The following is a 24,573-nucleotide window of genomic DNA, read 5'->3' on the forward strand; positions in this document are numbered from 1 at the left end:
CATTTTGGTTATCCTATTCATTTTCTTTGCAGGTGAGGAAAATATTCATCTCTAGTTGTTTTGCTGTTACCCAAGGAACCTCAAGTTTCATGTCCTCCTACTTCAAAAAGAAAAGTAGTGGAAAAGGGTAGATCAAAAATATAATAAAAGCTGGTTTGTCTCATGTGTGCATTATAGCATGCTTATTACTTGGTGTTGTGTGTGAAGACCTAAATGAAATTACCTTTTTCTCCATCTGGAAAAATGGAAAGGGACCATATACTAGTTTACCGCATTATGGGAAGCTCCTTATAGGAACTAATGATTGCAAGGATGCATTTATGTCCAACCTTCATAAGATACTTAAAAGTTCACTAGTTTAGATAAAGAACAATTACAACCAATTAGGAGCCATTTAAAAAGTAGAAAACTGGCATATCTTAGGGACTCAAAATTTACACCTACAAGCATTTGGAATCCATAGAAAAGAAATTATAAGTATTTGAAAGCTGCAAGCACCTGTCAGGCACTTGCTGAAATAGAAAACCATTATAGGAATGTTACAAAGGATCTAGAAGAGAGGAGGACGAAGAATGTGGAAAGTTAATCCAGTTATCATCTGGAAAATTGTGAAGAAAAGGAGCAGTTCAAAACACATTTCTGGGAAAAGCTTGAATAATCCCTTTAGCTCTTTATTCATTAAAACATTTCTTATTTGTCATTTTTGTACATAGTATGTCGTTTGTCATCTCTGTTGTCATTTCATATTTTATTCGTTTGTGACTTTTTTTCTGTACTAGGTATTTAAGGGACCCTTGCAAGTAATATGATACTTCCTAAGGCTTGAATATTCTTTTGCCCTTGGTTTACAGCTATCATGTGATTACTGTTTGTTCATAAGTCTTGTCTTTGACCACTGAACTTGTCCAGGTTGGAAAAGATTGTAACAACATTGCGTGCTGGGTCAGAAAGTACAGGCTTGCCTATAGACAAGTGTGTGCTCATAGCAGGAAGCTTACCTGGAGCACTAGCAGCTGAGCGCATAGGCATGCCATGTGTGGTTCTTCGAAGCAGGTATACCATCCAATTTCATGCATTTGCAGCAATATAGTGAAGGTGTATCTTGTGGAAATAGTATATTTTTTCTGATTGTAATCTTGTCATAATTCATGGCTCCTCCATATCTTTATCTGTATTGGCATCAATGTTCATTGCATTTAAGATCGAGTAGAAACTCTTAGGGTATGTTTGGTTGCTCTTTACAAATGAGATTTCAAATCTCATGATATTTGAAATATCATGAGAATCAAAATCATGTGAATTGGAGTATCATGAGATTCCACTTCACATGTTTGGTTGATTTGAGGAAAGGAATCTCATTTGTATGAGATTTTTTTTTGTTTGGCACAAATTCATTTTCTCATGTTATACATAATTGGATCAAGAATTTGATACGGACCATAGATTGGATCAATGGTTTTTGTTTTGGATATAATGATCGTGGATTGAATCAATGGTTTTTTTTGGATTTAATGGATCATGGACCATAAATTGTATCAATAGTTTTTTTTGGATTTAGTGGATCATGGATTGGATTTAATGGTCTTGTACATGGATTTTTATTGGATCATGGTTTGGGTTTATCATATTTGGATCCAGTTAGGCTTAATCTTGGATCCAATAAAGTGGTTTTAAATTATGATTTTTTGGACATAGATTTTATCATATTTGGATCATGTACAAATGTTTTAGTTTTGTTAACAAGGCAAGGAAACCATGGTATTTTCAAAATACAAAATGTCTTTTTTAGAGAATATCATGATTTTATCGAGACAATATGGGCTTTTGAAAGTATGGTTGATAATCACGTTATTTACCAAAATATGTCAAATATTTGTTGCCTCGGCCTTTTTGCTGCTCACCATTTCTCTCTGACTTCCGATGTTTGAGACGATGATGGTGTGATCATCACAAAATTTTTCCTCTTGGTTCTCTTTTTTCCTTCTCTTAGCCTTTCTAGCCTCTATTCCCTTTTTGAAGGGGGATAAAAGATAGAAAAATAAGAGAGAAGAGAAAAGGAAGAAGAGAGTGGAACTCTTTTGCAAAGGTCTCACTTGACCTTAAAAAATGTTTTGAGAATTACTCGCCTCCGTTTTGCAATATTTGCGGGAAAAAGGGAGAGACGGGATTCGCTTGTCGGTACGAGGTTCGACCGTTCCTGGCGCCTTTACCAGGGGTAATCGAACCAAGGATCAAATTTATGCCTTTTGCTTTGCTAAAATACTGTCTAAGAATTTATTCCAAGTCTAGAATCCACAAAGAATCATGCTTGTGTAAATGTAAAAGATGTATGCTTTTTAAGAAGAATCATTTTAGAATTTTTGGATTTATCCAAGCGGTTTTGAAATGAATTTGAGAATATTTGTGAAGAAATGGTTTTTGAAAGTTGAAGATGAACTTGGAGAAATTAGATTTTCTAACTTAAGATTTAGAATAGATCTTGAGTTTTGAAATAATCAAAGATTGAGATGAACCTGAATTTGAAGAAGGGAGATTAGAAAATAAGAATTGAAAAACGAATATGGACTTCAAAAATGGAGTTTAGAATTGAAAGTCAAGATGGAATTTGAAAATGGAGTGGAATTCTAGATTTAAAGTTTGAAATCAGAATGAAAGTTTGATGAGATTTAAGAAATCTAGATGAGATTTGGAATTGGGTTTTGAAATATGGAACTCGAAAAAAATGGATTTGGGCTTGAAGTCTAGAATTTGAGATAGTATCTGAAATTTGGATTGCAAAAATGGTTTTGAACTAGGATTTGGATTTTAAAATCTGGATTTGAACTTGGATTTGGACTTCAAATTTGGATTTGAAATTGGATTGGAAACCCATATGGAATTTAGAAATGGAATTGGACTTGAGAAATCCAAATGGAATTGAATTTGGAGTTAGGAATCTATATGGAATTTAGAAATGGATTTGAAGTTGAAAATCTAGTTTAAATTTTGAATTAGAATTGGATTAGAGAAATCCAAATGGAATTTGAAGATAGAATTGGATTTTGGAAATCCAGATGAAACCTGAAATTGGACCTGAGAGATCCCAAATCTATTTTTTTTTTTAATTGGAAAGGAGAGAGAATGAAATCTGATTTTCAAACTTGAATTTTGAAATCAGGAGATGAATCTGAAAATTTCAAAGTTTAAATTGAACTTTGAAATACGATCTTGAATATTGAATCGAATTTGAAATTGAATCTTGATCCTGAAAGTGAATTTGGAATTTCAAAGTTGAATTGAACTCTGAAATTTGAGTTGGAAATTGAATTTTTGAATTTTTAGAGATGAATTTGGAATTTCAAAGTTAAATTGAACTTTGAAATTAGAATATTGAATTTTTGAATTTTGAAGTAAAAATAGAATTGAGAATAGGAAGATGAATTTGAATTTATAAATAAGAATTGAAGATTGATTTGAGAAATGAAGAAGATATTTGAAGAATTGTCTCAAAATCACTTGATTTTTGAAGAAAATTTGAGATACAACAACAACAACAACAACTACGCCTTCATCCCAAAACAATTGGGGTCAGCGATATGAACCAAAAAAGAAATTCATTTTGGGTCTTCCACATGAATCCTTTTCCTCCAATCATTTCTATCCAACGCCATGTCCTCGGTGAGGTTCAAAGCATTCATATCCTTTCCTATCATCTCCATCCAAGTCTTCCTAGGCCTACCCCGACCTCTTTTAACTAATATATTTTCCCATTTCTCCAACCTTCTAACTGGAGCATCATTAGGCCTTCGCCGAATATGTCCAAACCACCGTAAACGATTCTCTCGCATCTTATTTTCAATTGGTGCAACACCTACCTTCTTACGTATCTCTTCGTTCCGAATCTTATCTTTTATTGTATTTCCACACATCCATCTAAGCATCCGCATCTCAGCTACACTCATTTTTTGAATATGATGTCTCTTGGCAGCCCAACATTCCGTACCATATAGTAAAGCGGGTCTAATAGTCGTCCTATAAAACTTTCCCTTCAACCGCAATGGCATTCTACGATCGCACAGCACTCCAGTAGCACTTTTCCATTTCATCCACCCAACCTTTATCCTATGATTTACATCTCCATCAATTTCTCCATACTTTTGAATGATGGATCCCAAATATTTGAAATAATCATTCACCGGTATATCTTGCTCACCAAGCTTCACTACACTCCCATCACTACTTCGTTGCTTACTAAACCGACATTCCATATATTCAGTCTTACTCTTACTCAACTTAAAACCTCTAGCTTCCAATGTCTGTCTCCATAATTCTAACTTAGCATTAACCCCAGTTCTAGACTCATCAATCAAAACAATATCATCAGCAAACAACATACACCACGGTACATTTTCTTGGATTGATCTCGTAAGCTCATCCATCACTATCGCAAATAGGAAAGGGCTTAAAGCAGATCCTTGATGTAACCCAACCGTTATCGGAAAATTGGTTGTCACCCCTCCACAAGTGCGGACATTGGTTACTACTCCTTCATACATATATTTAATTATACTAATGTACTTGAGAGAAACACCTTTCTTCATCATTGTCCACCAGAGAACGTCCCTAGGTACTCTATCGTATGCCTTCTCTAAATCAATAAAAACCATATGCAAATCTTTGTTCCTCTCTCTATATCTTTCAATAAGTTGTCTAAGAAGATGTATAGCTTCCATAGTTGATCTTCCAGGCATAAAACCAAATTGATTCTCCGATATCATGACAACCTTCCTCAACCTAGACTCAATCACCCTCTCCCAAAGTTTCATAGTATGACTCATGAGTTTTATACCACGATAGTTTGTGCAATCTTGTATATCACCCTTATTCTTATATAAAGGCACCAAAGTACTCTTCCTCCACTCATTAGGCATCTTATTTGTTCGCCAAATCAAGTTAAAAAGATTTGTCAACCATTCTAAACCTTTCTCTCCCAAGCATTTCCAAGCCTCGATAGGTATACCATCTGGGCCAACTGCCCTTCTTGATTTCATTTTCTTCAAAGCCTCTGCAATTTCTTTCTTTTGAATCTTGCGCATGAAGTCACGATTTATCTCATGAAAAGGAATGGAGAAGTCTCCAAGATCTTGAGCATGACTATCATTAAATAGCTTATCAAAATAATCTTTCCATCTTTCCTTAATCTCCTCATCTTTGACTAAAACCCTTTGCGTTTCATCTTTGATACATCTAACCATACCCAAATCCTTCGATTTCCTATCTCTCATCTTTGCAAGCCTATAAATATCCTTCTCGCCTTCTTTGGTATCCAACTTGTCATAAACCTCCTTATATACCTTAGCCCTCGCGTTTCGAACAACTTTTTTAGCTTCCTTCTTTGCTATCATATACTTCTCCAAATTCTCATTATCACGACTCTTACTTAGATTTCTATAACACTCTCTTTTAACCTTAATAGCTAATTTGACATCCTCGTTCCACCATGATGTATCCTTACCTAGTGGTGCACCGCCTTTAGACTCACCCAATACCTCCTTAGCTACTTTTCTCATACCACCCGCTATCTTATTCCACATTGATTCTGAATCCTCCTCGAGACACCAATCAACTTCCTTAACTACCTGCTCTACAAACATTCCTTGTTTAGCTCCTTTCAGTGCCCACCACTTAATTCTAGGATCTATCCTATGTCTATCCCTTTTGCGGCATTGTCTAATTCTAAGATCTAAAATTAAGACTCTATGTTGTGTAGCTACACTTTCTCCTGGTATAACCTTACAATCGATGCAACAACCCCTATCTCTCTTTCTAAGTAGGAAAAAATCTATTTGACTCGTATTAACCCCACTTTTAAATGTTACTAGGTGAGACTCCCTCTTCCTAAACCAAGTGTTTGCTAAGATCATATCATAGGACAAACAAAAATCTAAAATCCTTTCTCCACTTTCATTTCTTTCTCCTATACCATAGCCTCCATGGATATTCTCAAATCCATCCCTACTAATGCCTACATGTCCATTAAGGTCACCGCCGATGAAAAGCTTTTCTCCATAAGATGTCTCTTGTACTACTCCATCTAAATCTTCCCAAAATTGATGCTTAATGGAATCATCTAAACCTACTTGAGGTGCATAAACACTAATAATATTAATAATATCCGTACCTAATACTAATTTAATAAGTAAAATTCTATCACCCTTCCTACGGACCTCAACTACATTATCTATAAACTGACGACTCATAACAATCCCTACTCCATTCCTATTCCTATTTATTCCTGTATACCAAATCTTATATCCCCAAGGTTCTATCACTTTAGCTTTCTCACCTACCCATTTGGTCTCTTGAAGACATAAAATATCAATCTTTCTCCTACACATAACATCTACTAACTCTACCAACTTACCAGTTAAAGACCCTATGTTCCAAGTGGCTAACCTAATTTTATGGTCTTGGACTAACTTCTTTACCCCCACCCGTCCAACAAAGTGAGGGAACCCATGCCTATTTGACACCACACCCGGGCGCCGGTGTGACGCGTCGCTTCTGGGCGACGACCTAGCAACCCTTGCACATTTATCACTGCCTCCGGGCCTAGAGAGTACAGCGCGTCGCTCAGTAGCTAATTGAAGAAAATTTGAGATAATTTGAAAAAATGATGTAATTCTATCCTAAATGATGAAATGAATTAAAGAATTTGAAATTTGGATATTCTAATTTCAAAGTTCAATTTAACTTTGAAATTCCGAATTCATCTCTAAAAATTCAAAAATTCAATTTTCAACTCAAATTTCAGAGTTCAATTCAACTTTGAAATTCCAAATTCACTTTCAGGATCAAGTTTCAATTTCAAATTCGATTCAATATTCAAGATCGTATTTCAAAGTTCAAGTTAAACTTTGAAATTTCTAGATTCATCTCCTGATTTCAAAATTCAAGTTTGAAAATCAGGTTTCATTCTCTCTCCTTCTTTCCAATTTCAGAAAAAATCGATTTAGGATCTCTCAGATCCAATTTCAGGTTTCATCTGGATTTCCAAAATCCAATTCTATCTTCAAATTTCATTTGGATTTCTCAAATCCAATTCTAATTCAAAATTTAAACTAGATTTCCAACTTCAAATCCATTGCTAAATTCCATATAGATTCCTAACTCCAAATTCAATTTCATTCTCAAAATCCATTTGGATTTCTCAAGTTCAATTCCATATGGGTTTCCAATCCAATTTCAAATCCAGATTTGAAGTCTAAATCCAAGTTCAAATCCAGATTTTAAAATCCAAATCCTAGTTCAAAACCATTTTTGCAATCCAAATTTCAGATACTATATCAAATTCCAGACTTCAAGCCCAAATCCATTTTTTTTCGAGTTCTATATTTCAAAACCCAATTCCAAATCCCATCTAGATTTCTTAAATCTCATCAAACTTTCATTCTGATTTTAAACTTTAAATCTAGAATTCCACTCCATTTTCAAATTCCATCTTGACTTTCAATTCTAAACTCCATTTTTGAAGTCCATATTCGTTTTTCAATTCTTATTTTCTAATCTCCCTTCTTCAAATTCAGGTTCATCTCAATCTTTGATTATTTCAAAACTCAAGATCTATTCTAAATCTTAAGTTAGAAAATCTAACTTCTCCAAGTTCATCTTCAACTTTCAAAAACCATTTCTTCACAAATATTCTTAACTTCATTTCAAAACCACTTGGATAAATCCAAAAATTCTAAAATGATTCTTCTTAAAAAGCATACATCTTTTACATTTACACAAGCATGATTCTTTGTGGATTCTAGACTTGGAATAAATTCTTAGACAGTATTTTAGCAAAGCAAAAGGCATAAATTTGATCCTTGGTTCGATTACCCCTGATAAAGGCGCCAGGAACGGTCGAACCTCGTACCGACGAGCGAATCCCGTCTTTCCCTTTTTCCTTCAAATATTGCAAAACGGAGGCGAGTAATTCTCAAAACATTTTTTAAGGTCAAGTGAGACCTTTGCAAAAGAGTTCCTCTCTCTTCTTCCTTTTCTCTTCTCTCTTATTTTTCTATCTTTTTTTCCCCTTCAAAAAGTGAATAGAGGCTAGAAAGGCTAAGAGAAGGAAAAAAGAGAACCAAGAGGAAAAATTTTGCGATGATCACATATTTGGCGACCGTGATGGGACTTAAAATGATATGAGTGCAGGTGTTCAGCAAGTGTTGGTGCTGGGGATGTAGATGCGTACAGATGACTAATGTATATAGGAGTGTAAGGGTGTAGATGGTAGGTGGGTGTTGCCGCTGGAAAGATGTAGGGATTGGTGGTAAAGATGCAGGAAATGGTGGGGTTAGTGTATTTGAGAGGTAGCTGATGAAGTTGATGTGGAAGGTGGCAGGAAATGGGTACCACAGATAGTAAAGGATGAAGGTGTGACATAGATGTGGTGGTGATGTTACCTGAGGATGGCTATAAGGATGGCTATAACAGCATATGGGAGATGAATGCAAATAGATGGGTAGCTGGGAGGGTTAAAATATGAAAGATATGAGAAACACCCAAAAAAACAAAAAATCTCAACTGCAAGCAGGAATCTTTGACAGATAATGTAGGACTCGTCAGACACAATGGCCATAATGGAGGTCATCAAAAGTATACCAATGGCCCCAACAAAAGAATAGTGAAACAGTAAAAAAAAGTTCATTGAATCATTGCAAATGCATCAGAAATTCCAGTTTATCGTCTTGTCACCCACACTTTCCCATTCCTGTGCTAGCTTCTGCAACTTTATTACACACCAACCTTTAAAATGGATGCTCACAACAGCTAATGGGCCTTGTCTTTAATAAGATAGTTGAACTCCAAGCTAATAGCACTGCCATGATTGCAACTGTCAAACCTCCAGGGTCATCTGAAGATCTAAAGTTTCCATTCAACTTCTGTTAAGAAAAATGACCATCCCAAAACTAAATGTATAGACTACACAGGTAGAAATATTCTTTCTAACATATTTGAACACATGTTGCAGAGATAATTAAATGACAGATGGTAAGGTGCTGGATCAGATGTTGTTCTATGCAAAACACGATAGTTTTAAAATGAAGAAAGGATGTGATGCCGGAAAATATTGCAAGAAAAGAAAATGACAGGTAGGTACATAACCATATAAAGAGTTGTTTAGCTGCAGGTCCACCCCTTTACCTTTTAGCTGCTAAACTTTAACCATTATCCAGAATTCAAGGATGTCCATGCCCACAAAATTAAGAGCATATCTTATGCATTGCAAAATGTGGAGATAAGGAAAGCAAATTTTTCTGAACAGTAAAACCAGAAGGCCCCTAAAATCTCCAGACAAATTTTCACGAAGTTCCATAAAAGAATTTCTTATAACCAAACACTGACCTGATCACCATTTTACGTTTAGAATTAGGATCCACTGTTGTCGGTTCTTGATATGAAAAGAATTGAATGTGGACATTTCTTCCCCTGATGTTTGGCTGAATAATTGCATAGTATTATAATGCACTGATAGCAGAAGCAACATCATGCATTTGAAGTAGAGCTTGGGGTTGGAATTATCAATAAATCGGTTCAAGGAGCTGGAACCCTGCCTTTTGCTCTGTGATTTTTTTTTTCAGGTGGAAATGCAACTTGAAAATGTAACATGGTTAGTATAAGATGCTGTAATGGATTGACGCTGTATGGGATTCTACCACAGCGTTGCCTTGGCGATTTACAGGGGATAACATGGCGATCGTTCCATTGACGTAGATGACATGATGTAATAGGTGAATCAATGGATGAGAATGATCGCATGGGTTAATTAGGTATAATCCAAAATAGAGAACATGAAGCTGGAAACTGAAATATAACAGGTAAATACATGAAACCAGATAATGGAATGCTTTAACAGATGCGCAGGGACAATGGCCATATGCCGATGAAAACACAAATTTAACAAGAAGAAAATCTCTTATTAAAGAAACAATCTAACAAGTTAACAAAGCAATCCCCTGTAATCATAAGTAGACATTAAAAAGAATAACCAATCATCAATGATACAATAAGCTATAGAAGAACAGGAAAAGGAAACTAATAAAGTAAAAAAAAAAGAGAAGAGAGAAGAAAAAGAGAAGAACAGAGAAATTAATTTTTGTTGCAGGATGCAAGTCGATAATGTCACTAGGCATATCGACATTGCATATTGTGTATTACTAGAGCACGGACATGAAATCGATGCTTTATAAAGAGAAAAAAAAATTAGAAAGAAAGGAAGAAAAAGAAATGGCAAAGACAAAGAGAGAGGATGCATATTACACTAGAAATGAAACACAGATGAATAAAAGGGGAAATTCAGAACAATCAGGCATATCTTATTGCACCAAAATACCCCATTCTCCCCCCCCTTCCCCAGATTGCTTCAAAATAGAGTATCGACCTCAAATCAACACTGATCGAGGCCGATATTTATGATGCCTATTCATTTGATAGGAAATATGGTGCTTCAGTAATGGAAGTCACCGTAAAAAAAACTGATACAAAATGAAAGAAGCGAATTCCAGAAAATAAAATGTCTGATTAAGAGATCGTAAGATGGAAAGGTGAAGAGAAGAAGGGAAAACACGGGAAACCTTTCAAAAACCAGAGGGACGCGCTCAGAGGGGAAAATGGTGACTCTTACCTCAAACGAAACTGTGCAGGAGAGGAGTCTTTCCTTTGAACACCGAATGGATTCGACTCCTTGGTTGCAGATGCTTCAGAGTGATCGACCTCCTTCCGTCAGATGGAAGAAAAACCAAGGAATTAATAATAAGAAGAAGACGAAGAAAGGGGAAGAAGAGAAAAATGGGAGGAAGAAGCGAGAAGGAGAAGGGTGGAGGCGATGCTGAAAGAGAAGAGGGGGAGAAGACACAATCAGAGAGACTCGGGTGGGGAGGTGAAGAGGTGATCGTGAGAGAAGCAGAGGAACCGTCGAACATGGGGAGGTGAAGGCGATCAAGGGGAAGAGGCCATCGGCTTCTGTTTTATAACAGAAGGCTGTTAGGCCTTCTTCAGGATCGATCCCTCTTATTTTTAAAATTTTATAAAAAGGGGGCTCTTTAACAAGATTTTTCAAAAAGAGGGAAAAAGGCAGTGGCGGAGCCAGAAGTTTTTCGTTGGGTGGGCAGACTTTGGGTCTCGGGGACAATGCTATGGTCTTGAAGGACGATCCATTTATTCGGACCAGTGGCGGAGCCAAAAATTTTTCGCTGGAGGAATAATCGTTCGTGGAGAGATAAAACTTAAATAAGCCTTTAGATTAAAATAATAATTGTTACAAACACAAACAACTAAATTTATGAACATAATAAGATAAAACCTTTAATTGTACTTTTAAACTAAAATAAAGATTGTTCACTTAAGAAATACAAACAACTAAATTCATAAAAATTTTATAATTGGCATCTTCTATTTTTCATATTTTGAAAACAATTCATAATTGCATCATCACTGATGGTATCAAATGTCTTCTTCTCTATGTAAGTAACCAAAGCATCATTGATTCATTTATCTCTCATTCTATTACGTAGATGACTTTTGATATTGTTCATAGCTGAAAATGCTCTTTCAAGACTTGTTGTTGCAACTGACAAAGTTAATGCCAACTTAATCAATAGATACACATGAGAAAATACAATGTGCTTTTGAGTTGTTACCATCATCTCTGTTAGCGCTGCTAAAGATTTTAAACTTGAAAACTGATCACTGTTTCACATTTCTGCAATATGTATATCCAATTGATTTTCAAGTCTAATTATGTTTACTCTAGAAAAGTCCTTAGGGTAAAGCTCATCAAGACGAATCAACTTATCTTTATCAAAAGCAGAAAAAGAATTATTTGGACTCAAGCATGCCATTGAAAGGAGGAGCTCTGTATTTGCTTCAGTGAAACGATCGTTCAACTCTTGAAGTTGCAAATCAATAATAGCATAAAACACATCAATACGATAATGATGCAATGTGGTGATCTTTTCAACCTTACGTCTTGGTTGTCCTTGAGGTGTATATGAGTCCCCTAGATCAGAAATCAGAATATCAAATCTCTTACAAAATATGGACACTTTATTTATGAGAGAGTCCCATCCATTGTCTCTCAAACCTTGAAGGCACTGTTTTGATGTAGTGACTAAACTCATAGCATTCACAATGTCGTGATCTTTTCACTGAAGTGCTTGTGAAAGGTCAACAGTTATTCTCAAAATTTTACACATCAAATGTAAGCAAAAAACAAATTCAAAATCTTGCAACTGATGATATAAAATAATTGCATATGAACTTTTTCCTGAATATGTATCTTCTGCAATGAAATCTAACACTTAATAACAGAAGAATACATACTGAGTAAATTAACCAAAGCATTATAATGAGAACCCCACCGAGTATCACCAGGTCGTTTGAAACTTATTTCTTGATTTAATCCTCGTCCTGTTTCAAGTTCACTCAATGCAACTGCTTCAGCAATTCGCATAAATTCTATTTCTCGAATAAGCTCTGATCTCTTGCATGAAGTGGAGAAAAAAACTGACAACCTGCCTAATATATTGAAAAACACATTAAGCAATAAGTTTTTTTTAGCAACACCAACTAATGCCAATTGGAGTTGATGTGCAAAACAATGAATATAATATGCAGATGCATTTTCATGTAATATAAGACTTTTCAATCCATTAAACTCCCCTCTCATATTACTTGCTCCATCATAACCCTCTCCACGCAAACTTGATATGTTTTTTTTTTGTGATTCTGACCCCTTAGATGCATTTGACATAATCAATTTACTAGGAGTCAACACTTAATTATGTGTTTTTGATGAAAAAAAGATATTTGGAATCTAAAAAATTTACAAAGATTTGAGACCATTGATTTTTTAGAACCATATGAAAACCCACCATGTATTGGAATTGAACACTCCAAGAGCTAATCCCTATAAAACCAAGTATGTAGATCATATATGTATAGTTAGAATTTAAAAATAAAATAAAATAAGCCTGAAAAACCCATTTAGCATATATATATATATAGTGATTGGTTCCTCCTAACAGCAAGAGGGTGTGGACAATCTTAAATTTTTATTTTTCGATAGTTTTATGTAATCTAACCTTATAGATGTGATCTATATAGTTTGTTTAGTAAGAATCGATGTAACATTGAAGATCAGTATTGTCTACACCATGGATTGTTAGAAGAACCAATTTCTCTCTCTCTCTCTCTCTATATATATATATATATATAGGGGTGTAAGTGCATAAGGAATGAGTGTAACTGAACCGACATATCAGATAACATTGGGGTGTAAGTGTATTGTGAAAAAACAACTCTGTTTGGTAGGAGGTGTTTTACAGTTTCCTCCGGTTCTCTCATGCTCCCTACTGTTTTGGAGCAGTGATGTTGCCAAACCATAGTACTAGGAATAGAGCATAGTGACAAAAGTTAAAAACGGCAAAATCTCGGGGATTGTGAAATTTTTCATAGATCCTGCACTTTTTTTGGCAAAATTTTGGCAATAAAAAATAAATAAATAACTATAAAAAAAATAAATTTTATAAGAAAATTTAAATAAACACATTTTAAAATAAAAATCTTGCGATAAGTATATGCTAAAACTGTAAATATCATGCTATTTGTCGCGGTTTGAAAATCTCACAAGAAATTGCCGTTTTAAACTTTCAAGCAATTTCTCGCGATATTATCATGAGATTTTTATAAATCTCACGATATTTGTTACAGAGGAATAGAGTCAGGCAGCCTCAACTACATTTCAACACCATTTCTCAAGAGGCTATTTTTGGCTACTCCATCCTCAATCTTTCCAACACATGAGAATGGTGTTTCCATGTCAATGTAAGGCTCCAAACCGGGCCTAAAAGAAGTCCATTTGCAGTTTTGGGTTGGATTGGACTCAAATATGTGGTATGATCTTGTTTTTATGGTGATGCTTGGGTCGGTATGGGTTAGATGTGGGTCCAATGCAGCAAATTTCTGAAAATCAATACCACCAAACACATTCTCAAGAAAATCTAGCGATAAAACTACATTTTTTTGTTTTTTGAAAAAACTCAAGAAAATATAAGTATATCTAATATAAAAGCATAAAATGTAAACCCAAACATATAAGCTTGGGAAGATTTCAAAGTGCGGTTTGAAAATATCGTGTAGTTTTCTGCAACATATTGGCCTTTTAAATATCATGATATTCTCAGAAACTGCTGATGTATCGGCCATTGAAAAATATTATGATAGAATTGCGATATTCTCAAAACACTTGCTGATATTGGTGCAGCTGAAAAACACCAGTGTCTTCTGGAATTAGCACCACGATACCAAGGTCCAACCCAAGATCCGTCATCCGAGTTCACCTTAACTTGGAACCGGATCTCAACATGGATTAATTAACATTGATCCGGCCTAGATCAGCCACGATCCAGCCCAAACCCGACGAGCTTCGTCAGAAGGCCTCCATCCAGGCCCTTGATTTCTGAAAACAGACGGTGAGGATTGTGCAACGCCTTTGCAAAACCCTATCACCCTCTACAAAATGAATCATTAGACAATTGCCTCTCTCTCTCAGATTAACACCATCACAGAGATGAACCATGATTTGGGGAATCATGGAGGTGTGAAGAAATCGGGGTTTCTTGGTGGGTTGGTTAGCTGCCTTTGGCAGCTCCCCTTATCTTTGCGTCATCGAGTTGGAGGAGAAGTCCAAAGTGTTCGTCGAAATGCCTCACAGAGATGTTGTGCTCTATCTTTTCTGATTGGGAGCCCCTAGTTGGTGGGTGTTGACCTCTGAGAAAATATGGAAAAATTGATTTTTTTAAAGTTTTTGAAGAATAAGAGATCCGAGATCAGAATTAGATTCGGATATTCAATTTGGATCAGAAATGAAAATTGAGTTTGGATTCCAGTGAATCTGAGAAATGAATGGAAATTTGATCAGAAATTGGCTCGATTATTCAGAAGAGGTGAGTCAGGGGCAAAAAGGGATTTTTTGGATTTTTCGGAAAAATTTGGGGTGTTCACAGCTGTCCCTCTTTGTTGCTAAGCCGGTTGTAAGCCAAACTTTGCGGCAAAGAAGACACACCAAATTTTCTAAAAAATGCCCAGTCAGAAGGTCTGAACTGGGTGTGAAAGAATTCTTTTTGTAAAACATTATTTTTAGGTTTGATACCTTATCCTGAAAGGTTTTGGGAAGAACGAAATCCTCGAGAAGTAAAATAATTTGGACAGAAGAAAATTTGGGGTGTTCACAGATGGTCGTCAAGATTTCTTCTCTACCTCTCCTCGTCCCTCTTGCCAAGCCTTAGCAATCCATGACCATGCATCTCCCTGATGTCGTGGAGATCAGGAGCACCCCCCCCCCCCCACACACACACCAAGCTCACAACCATCCTGAAGAAGCTGGTGGCGCTTGGGCAGTGCCTTCGGTTAGTGCCCTTCTCCCCTGCCAAGCCCCTCGCCCACTTCACCAGGCATGAGCGTCTCCTCCATTGGCTTGGCCTCTGGGGCTTCTCCACCCTCAATCTCGACCGCGGCTAGCTCATGGAGTTAATGGAGCTCACCCCCAACCAGGAAAAGACAAAAAACACATTACCTAGTTTTTTCTGGCGAGTTCTCCCCCTTCTCCGGTAAACAAATGGCGATATGGCTTCCCCCCTCTTCTGTGCTCTTCTTCTTTGTATAAGGGAGAGAGAGGAGAAGAGGAAGGAGATGAACCCCAACGTTCACCTCTTATACGTTTTAGTAGAACCCATGAACTATGAAAATGTGATTTCAAATCATAGCCTCACCCGTGAGATTCGAAATCTCATGGGTGAAGTGATTTTGAATCACATGAGATTCATAATCACTTCAGCCCCAAATCTCATGTTTGGTTGGTCATGGGATTTGGGGTCATATAAAAATCACTCTCATTCAAATAAGAGAGTGAATCTCATGTGATTGAACCAAACATACCCTTAATTTGAAATTGTCAATAACTTGCATGCATGTCCAAATGTTTTTGTGACCATGTTGAAAGGAAACAAGGTCCTTCGAAGATATTTGCCAAAATAACAAAATGAACACTCAAAGAGTTCCACCAAAGCACCAAAGGAACATACACAAGCCAAAAAATGGGCTCAGACACAAACACCCACTAAAGGGTCCAACACAAGGAATAAAAAATAATATTTTATTGATCAACACTATGCAAGAAAGCATACATTGTAGTGGGGTTTTGCCCCATATTTATGCACAAGGAGGAAGGGGCTCATAGAGAGTCATTGGGGTCCCAATGACTCTAAATAGAGTTATTGGGAGCCCAACGACTCCCTATGTTGACCAGTCAACTTATGTTGACTAGTTCAAAACCCAAACAAAAGAATAAAAAACCTAATCCTAGTTACTATTTTTAGTTCATATCTAGTTATATTACATGTGACTATATATATATATATATACATATATACACACTTATTTTTAACACTCTCTCGCCAACTTACGGTTGGATAACCAAAAGTTTGTCCAGGAGAAAGTGAAATCTAGGAGTAGTGAGAGGTTTGGTGAAGAAATACACCAATTGATATTTTGAATTAACGTAGGGAAGATCAATAGTGCCGTATAAGAATTTCTCTCGTACATAGTGACAGTTCATCTCCATATGTTTGGTTCGTTCGTTGAAGGTTCGGTTGCTGACAATGTAGATAGAACTTTTGTTGTCATAACACAATCGTGATACTCCTTTACTCTGAACGCCCATGTCAACCAACAATCTCCTTAGTCAGACTACCTCCATAGTAGTTGTAGCCATAGCTCGGTATTCTGTTTCAGTTGAAGAGAGAAACTCTTTGTTGCTTTTTACACCTCTATTAAATCAACGAGTCACCTAAAAACACATAAAAACCAGTGGTTGAGTGTCGGTTATTTAGATCACCTCCATAGTCAGCATTTGTATAAGAAATTAAATCTAAGGAGGAAGAAGTAGATAAGAAAAGTTCTAAAAAAATAGAACTTTTGATATATCTAATAATACACAAAACTGCTTCCATATGATCAGTGGTGGGAGCATGCTGAAATTGGCACACTATGTGAATTGCATGATCAATGTTAGGTCTCGTAATTGAGAGATATGACAGAGTACCGACAAGTTGTCTTTATGGTATTGGATTTTCAAGTGGTTCCCCATCATCAATCTTCATTTTGACGTTTACAACTTTCGGAGTATCAACCTTCTTATCATCTGAAATACCTAACCTGTCAACAATATCTAAAGCAATTTTAGATTGAGTCAGTAAATAACCTCTAGAGTAATAAACAACTTCTATACTAAGAAAATACTTTAAAAATCACAAATTAGTTATTTCAAAATGTGTTTTGAAAATTCTTTTAATATTTGTAACTTTCTGTTTATCACCCCCTGTGATGATCATGTCAACATAAAGGAGAAAAATAATAACACCTGCATCAGAAATCTTAACAAACAAAGTTGACAGTTAGACAAGATTGAAATCCAACATCAAGTATAACTTGATTAAACCTGTCATACCAAGCCTTTGGCGTTTGTTTAAGGACATACAGAGCCTTATCTAAATGAAAGAACTTTTGCTTAGAAATAACTATACTAGAAAGTGCTTCCATATAGACTTCAACTAATTTTCCATTGAGAAATACATTCTTAACATCTATTTGATATATAGGCCATTTCTTTACGGAAGAAAGGGCTACTACAGTTCTAACTGTGGTCATTCTAGCAACTGGGGCAAAGGTTTCCTCATAATCTATTTCATACTCTTGGGAGTATCCCTTGGCAACTAATCTAGCTTTGTACCTTGCAAGAGTTCCATCATTCTTGATTTTTATCTTGTATAACCATTGACAACATATGGATTTCTTTCCTAGGGGTGTATCTTGGATAGTCCAGGTATTCGCCTTTTTTAAAGCATCTAATTCTATCCTCATGACTTCTATTAATTCAAGATGTTTTGTTGCTTCAACATAGTTTGAGGGTTCTATATATGAATGTGTCAACACAACCTAAGCTTGATACTTAGGTGAAAATAACTCATAGAACACAAATTTCTTAGGGGGGTTTGATATTCTAAATGACCTTCTAGTTTGTATCTCTACATGGTCTTCATTATTAGTATAATTTTCAAGGGCACATGGATGTTCAGAATTACTACGCCTGGAATACTGGATACAATTTTGATCTCGCGATTGTTCTTTACTTATCTCATTATCATGAGATTCTTCTTCACTCACTATATCATTTTGGATTTTTTTATCAAGATCAACATCATAATCATCAAACTTTGGAATTAGATCCAACAAAAAAGAATACTCAGTTACTCCTTCAGAATTTTCAAATTCAAATTTTTTTCTAAGAAAGACACATTTATTAATATATATATATATATTATGAATTAGGTCTTAGCCTATTTTGAGCATGGATTCCTATTTTTGGGTCCAATTCTGGACTCCAAAATAATATGGATCTTCTTTTGGATCCCTACCTCATGATCCAAACTGATGCCAATTTGGTTTTCGAGTGCGTCGGATCTCCCTAGAGTTTCGTTTTCTTTTTCTTTTTTGAAATATTCTGAACCCGGATCAGGTCCACTTAAATGGATCCGAGTCCTTGTTATTGTAAGAAAGTATACGGAAAGGGTTAACAAGAATGCTTAATGCATTCACACAGTCCAATGAATGGACAAGCACAAACCCACAATTGGGAATATAGAAATAGTCCACTAAGGGACAACACAAGAAGCCTTCAAAGAGGCAACACATAAAAAAATATATGAAATTTATTGAATGAGAGCTTGAAAAGCCATGCTATACAAAAGAGGGGGGCCTCTATTTATACAAAAAAAGGAGAACAAGTGGGAGCCATTGGGGGCTCCCACATATGGTCGTTGGAGCACCCAACGGTCATATTTATGACCATTGGGGGTCCAACGACTACATGTGGGACCCCCAATGCATTGATAAAAAAAAACATTTAAAAGGGAAAAGATAAAAAATTAAATAGAGAAAAATATTCTATTTAATGAAAATAGTTGTTTCTAAAGCAACTATGTGAAATGACTAAAATACCCCTATCAGGTATTTCACATATATATATATATATATATGTGTGTGTGAGTACATATATTTTAACACCCTCCCTTAAACTTTACGGGGAGATGACCGAAAGTTTGCGAAGTAGGAAAAAAAGACGGAGAGCTTTAGTGGAGAAGTCTCAGTCTTCAAAGAAAAGCTTCATCTTTATGGCATTTCAGAAAATTCGTGCAACTCTAAGTCTTTAAAAAAAAACCTTTATTGGTGATCATCCCCAAGTCTCTTCATTGGTTATCTCTATGATGAGGGTATCACATCTTTAAAGATCCTGCACGGAAAGAACAAACCAAAAGAAGACTCAAAGTATACAAGAAAAAAAAAAGATATTATAACCCAAGAGTTGCAACAATAATATATTGAAAAGCAAGAGTGGTTTAAACTAGATAGTAACTTTTCAAATCATTAGATAAAAAGCAACATTCCTCAAGGACGACGGTAAATCATAATTATCTTATTTAAAGGACATGATCCATTAAGATGAAATAAATACTTATGCATAAAAATCATTTTAGAAGAAATAGTGGTCTTCTAAAAAGCATACTAATTTCTCAAAAAAAAGTGTCTATTAAGAGACATTTCAAACAAATCCCATAAAGAGGATATGTAAATGGAAAATCATAATAGGATAATGAATCTTTATTTATCAAAAACTACTTAAGTATTTCAATCAAGCACTATGTGAAAAAGTCTTCAAAAAAGCAATTATAATGTCTACAAAGAGACAATGCATATAAAGAGCACCAACTTCCACAAACGGATATGTGCACAAAGGTATAAAACAATGAATCTTTATTAAAAGAAGAAGAACAAAAGCTCCATGCATTAGAAAGAGCTACTTAACTTCGTGCTAATACATACATTATACATAACTTTTATGCATAATTGTGAAAATGTCATCAAGACTAAAAGAACATCAAGTTCGAAAGATGACTTTAACGTGAAAATATCTTCAATAAGATCAAGTCAAAAGATGACTTGATTAACCCACAAGAATCACAAGGAGGCTAAGTGCATGCAAGCACTAATTCCTCATAAGGGGATGTGCACAAGGGTATACGAAAGAGTCCACACATTATATAGTTAAAGTATGTTTAAATCAATAATGAGGAGACAATTAATTTTATCAATAAAAGATAAGTTAATAATGACTCACACATCTTAGAGTGAAATATTGGAAAAATATAAAGCCCACTAGAAAGCCGAACAAAGGCACTAAATCCTCAATATGTGATGTGCACAAAGGCATAAAAAGAGAACTTGAAACAAGTGTGCACAAAGGCACGTTATATAAATGGAAACACAAATGCTCAAAGGCATAAAAAATAAGAACTTTTATTAAAGTGAATAGGATCTTTGCTAGAAAGCTTAACACGGCAAGCTCTTAGTGTGCGAAATTCACAAATCCATTATAGGATAAATGCCAAAAGGTAACAGTGATTTCCAAATATGCATATTATTAATGAACTTTTATCGATAAATATTTTTCTATGCAAGAAAGAAACAAGTAGTAAAGATTTAAAAAATCATTACAGAATTAGTAAGAAATCTCATATGATAAATGAAATTATACATGCAAATCAAGAATTCTCATAAATATGAAATTTTGCAATAGTTTATCCACTACAAGCAATCACCTCATTAGACCTCCAAAACCCACAAATCAAGTATATAAGCGACTAGAATAAGAACATAAATATAATGTCACTAAAGAGCAAAATACACACGCAAAGGTGTGCATAAACATCTCTTGTCTACATATAATGATACTTGAAATGAGTGTATCAGCGACTAAAATAAGAGTACAAAAGCCAACCATGAGCTAAAAATCACACATGAAAGTGTGAATAAACATCTCTTGTCTATATATAATGACACTTAAAATCAAGTATGTTCAGCTACTAGAGCAAGAGCAAACAACCAACAATGGGCTAAAAGCACACACAAAAGTGTGAACAAACAATTCTTGTCTACATATGATAACACTTAGATAAGAGGCATAAAAGGAGAAGACACTTTGGGGCAAGAAGCTTGTAATGGAAATACAAAAAATCAATTTTTCAATATATCTAGAAACACTATGGTTTCAAAAGTTAGACATCTATCACAGGTACACATAATTAAGAGCATCCATAATAAAATCAATAGCCAAAGAACAAACGAGTGATACCACACACTCACAATTAGAGATCACATAACATGTCTTTTAGAGTCAAACTACAAGTTGACAATCTAAAAATACATAACACGAGGTGCACATAACTCACCCCAACAAACATCTCTGTAATAATAACAAGGCCAAGAAAATTGATGCATTATATAAAGTTTGTGATGGACAATACCAATGCCATAAGAAGGCAATAAACACTTACGGAAATCATTTTTCAAATAGGTGATTTTATAAAGAGAGTCGATTTGAAAAAGTCAAATAAAAAATCCAATAATGGTAGATAATCAATTTTAGATAAAGCGCAATCATATGCACAACAATATGCCTTATGGCAACAATTTTGCATAAACACGGATCATGCTTAACATAATCAATTCTTCAAAATGAAGTTATTAAAACAAGTATATTATGAGACAAATACAAGAAATATTAAGCAAATAATGCATATGAAGTTTTTAGAAGGACCTCTTATAATTATTACTAATCATGAATACTTGAAAGATAATCCAACAATTTATAGAGGCTATAAAATTGTGCCAATCATTTATCCATAATGCAATCTATTTTGTGTGATTATGACACATTTTTAGAGAAAATTGAGTTAACATTATAAAATGCATTCAAGACATCCAAAAATCAAACTAGAGATGAACAAAAATCTAGGATCATTCTCAAGCATTATCAATCGAGAATGTTTTTTTTTTTTAAGAATTAGTTTTGTATTAAGTTATCAATTGTAATGAAATATACAAAAATACACATTACAAAAGATAACACAAGAGAGTTTAACGGAAGCATATGTATAGATAAAAGAAACCATATGAGAGACCAAATGCATACATTCTCATAGAGAGATCAAAAGCACTCATGCAAAAATTAAAGCCACATGTCTCGTACAAAAGACATGTTTCCAATCAAGTTTAAGTATATATGCAAGTTTAAGCATATAATGAGTCAAGGGGTTTCAACATGAACACACATGTCTATCAAGGATGAAATACAAATTATAATTGACGATTATCATATATATATATATATATATATATATATGTGAAATGCAAGTTCAAGCAATAATATATTTTGTGAAATAAGATATCATTATCAAATTATTTTAAGATAAGAATATGATTGACGAACCATCTAGAATCAATAATTCATGATTATATATATATATATATATATATATATATATATATATATATTAGAGTTATTTTCGAAAAAGCTTCAAGATTCAAACATGATACATATATTTCGTTTTCTTAAAACAGGTTCAATGATGATTAAAATACTAAAATTTTCAAAAAAACATACATTTTGTTTTTATTTTAATCATAATATATATATATATATACAATGATAAAGGAAATCAAGTGTTTTTCTCATGCGTAATGCATGGGCTAAATACTTGAAAAATGTAAAAATACATGCCAAGTAACTTCCGAGGAGAAGAGAGAGAATACAATACAACGATGTTGCTCAAGTCCTTTCCAACCGAATCCTCTTGTAGCCGATAGAGACGTGATAAAACACTCTTTTGGCAAGTGATGAAACACTCCTAGCCAAGTAAGGAAACACTTCTTGCAAGAACAAGGTGATAACACACCTTTGCAAATGAAGCACGGAAATCAAGGTGGAATCTTTTCAAAATCTAAACAATTATGTGGCTCTGATACCATGTAAGAAAGTATGCGGAAAGGGTTAACAAGAATGCTTAATGCATTCACACGGTCCAATGAATGGACAAGCACAAACCCACAATGGGGAATATAGAAATAGTCCACTAAGGGACAACACAAGAAGCCTTCAAAGAGGCAACACATAAAAAAATATATGAAATTTATTGAATGAGGGCTTGAAAAGCCATGCTATACAAGAGAGGGGACCCTCTATTTATACAAAAAAAAGGAGAACAAGTGGAGGCTATTGGGGGTCCAACGACTACATGTGGGACCCCCAATGCATTGATAAAAAAAACATTTAAAGGGAAAAGATAAAAAATTAAATAGAAAAAAATATTCTATTTAATGAAAATAGTTGTTTCTAAAACAACTATGTGAAATGACTAAAATACCCCTATTGGGTATTTCACACATATATATATATATATATGTATATATATACATAAGTATATATATTTATATGTGAGTACATATATTTTAACAGTTATATGCTCTATAAGCTCGGATCCATACCGGATCTGAACATAATAAACTCAGAGATTCAGTGAATCTCTCAAGTGTCAAATGTATCTGCAGAACTGGGTTTCATTGATGTCGATCTGTGTGGATCTTCTATCGAGATCCAGATCCATAAAGCATTTGATTAAGCTCTAAACCTTGTTAACATCCATAAGTTCATCGATTTATTCATGGTTGATGAATACTGGAAATAAGCACAAACAATTTTGCGGACTTTACACGTCATGGTCTCTTGTTTTCCTGCTCAGTCCAAAATAGTAAGTGAATCTTGGCACTCACATTGCATGTACATCTTCCATGTTCACTGAGTTGGATATTTGTCATGGCAGATTTGATTGATGAAATATTAGCACCAATTTTATTTTTGTTTTGCTTTTTGAAAATTAAAGTAAAGCCATCCTAAATAGTTGCTTTTACACTTCCTAACTTGCTTTTTTTTTTTTTACTTTAGATTTACTTCTAGGGCCGAGTTCCCTTCAGCAGCAACTGTAATGGAAGGCTTTGGTGGTTCAGACCTTACTATTTCTAAATTACAGAACAAGAAATGGACTTAGAGCTTTAATAAATGTATGTAACATGATTAACTTCTACTATAGGTGCAATTTTATAGTTCTCATTTAACGGGTGTGTTTACAGTGGATAGGTAGTTATTGGCTTGTCTTATGTATTGATGATGAAAAAATTCTACTTGCAGTTTTAGTAGATCCTAACAAAAAACAGTTGTGATAAGAACTGTAAACATCCTGATTTGAATTTTTTTCCCTTCCCAAAATACTGAGGCATGGCAGGTTGCATATGCATTGAGCAAAATGTGGATTATCAGATACCTATTGTGGGTGCCAGAGGTGGATTATTTCTTTGAATGCTTTAAACAGGGAAATTTATGTAAGGTGTTTACAAATTTTTTTATTATAACAAAAGAAGTTGCTGCATTTGTTAACCTACATGCATTTTCTGGCAATTCCTAACATTAGTTTAGAAAGAACATGCAGATGGAAGCAAATGCAACACTTATGCATGCTGTGGTGCCATATTTTTTTCTCTTTTTTTTTTCTTGAAGCTCATATGAGAAAGAACACATTCTATTCAATATGCATA

The 24,573-nt window shown here is 34.7% G+C and overlaps 1 protein-coding gene across 2 annotated transcripts in view; it reads left to right on the forward strand.

Annotated features, from left to right (window-relative positions):
* The window catches only part of LOC149844811 (Haloacid dehalogenase-like hydrolase (HAD) superfamily protein), a 72,098-nt gene extending 47,813 nt beyond the window's left edge, over positions 1–24,285 (forward strand). For both annotated transcript variants that reach the window (XM_089997348.1, XM_089997349.1), the window contains exons 10-11: positions 910–1,053; positions 23,927–24,285. In XM_089997348.1, coding sequence (XP_089853474.1) covers positions 910–1,053; positions 23,927–24,029 — 247 coding nt within the window. In that variant the 3' untranslated portion in view covers positions 24,030–24,285. The remainder of the gene's footprint in view (positions 1–909; positions 1,054–23,926) is intronic.
* The last annotated feature ends 288 nt before the right edge of the window (positions 24,286–24,573 follow it).

The sequence above is a fragment of the Nuphar pumila genome, chromosome 2 (genome assembly GCF_984573655.1).
Source record: "Nuphar pumila chromosome 2, dmNupPumi1.hap1.1, whole genome shotgun sequence".
Lineage (NCBI taxonomy): Eukaryota > Viridiplantae > Streptophyta > Magnoliopsida > Nymphaeales > Nymphaeaceae > Nuphar > Nuphar pumila.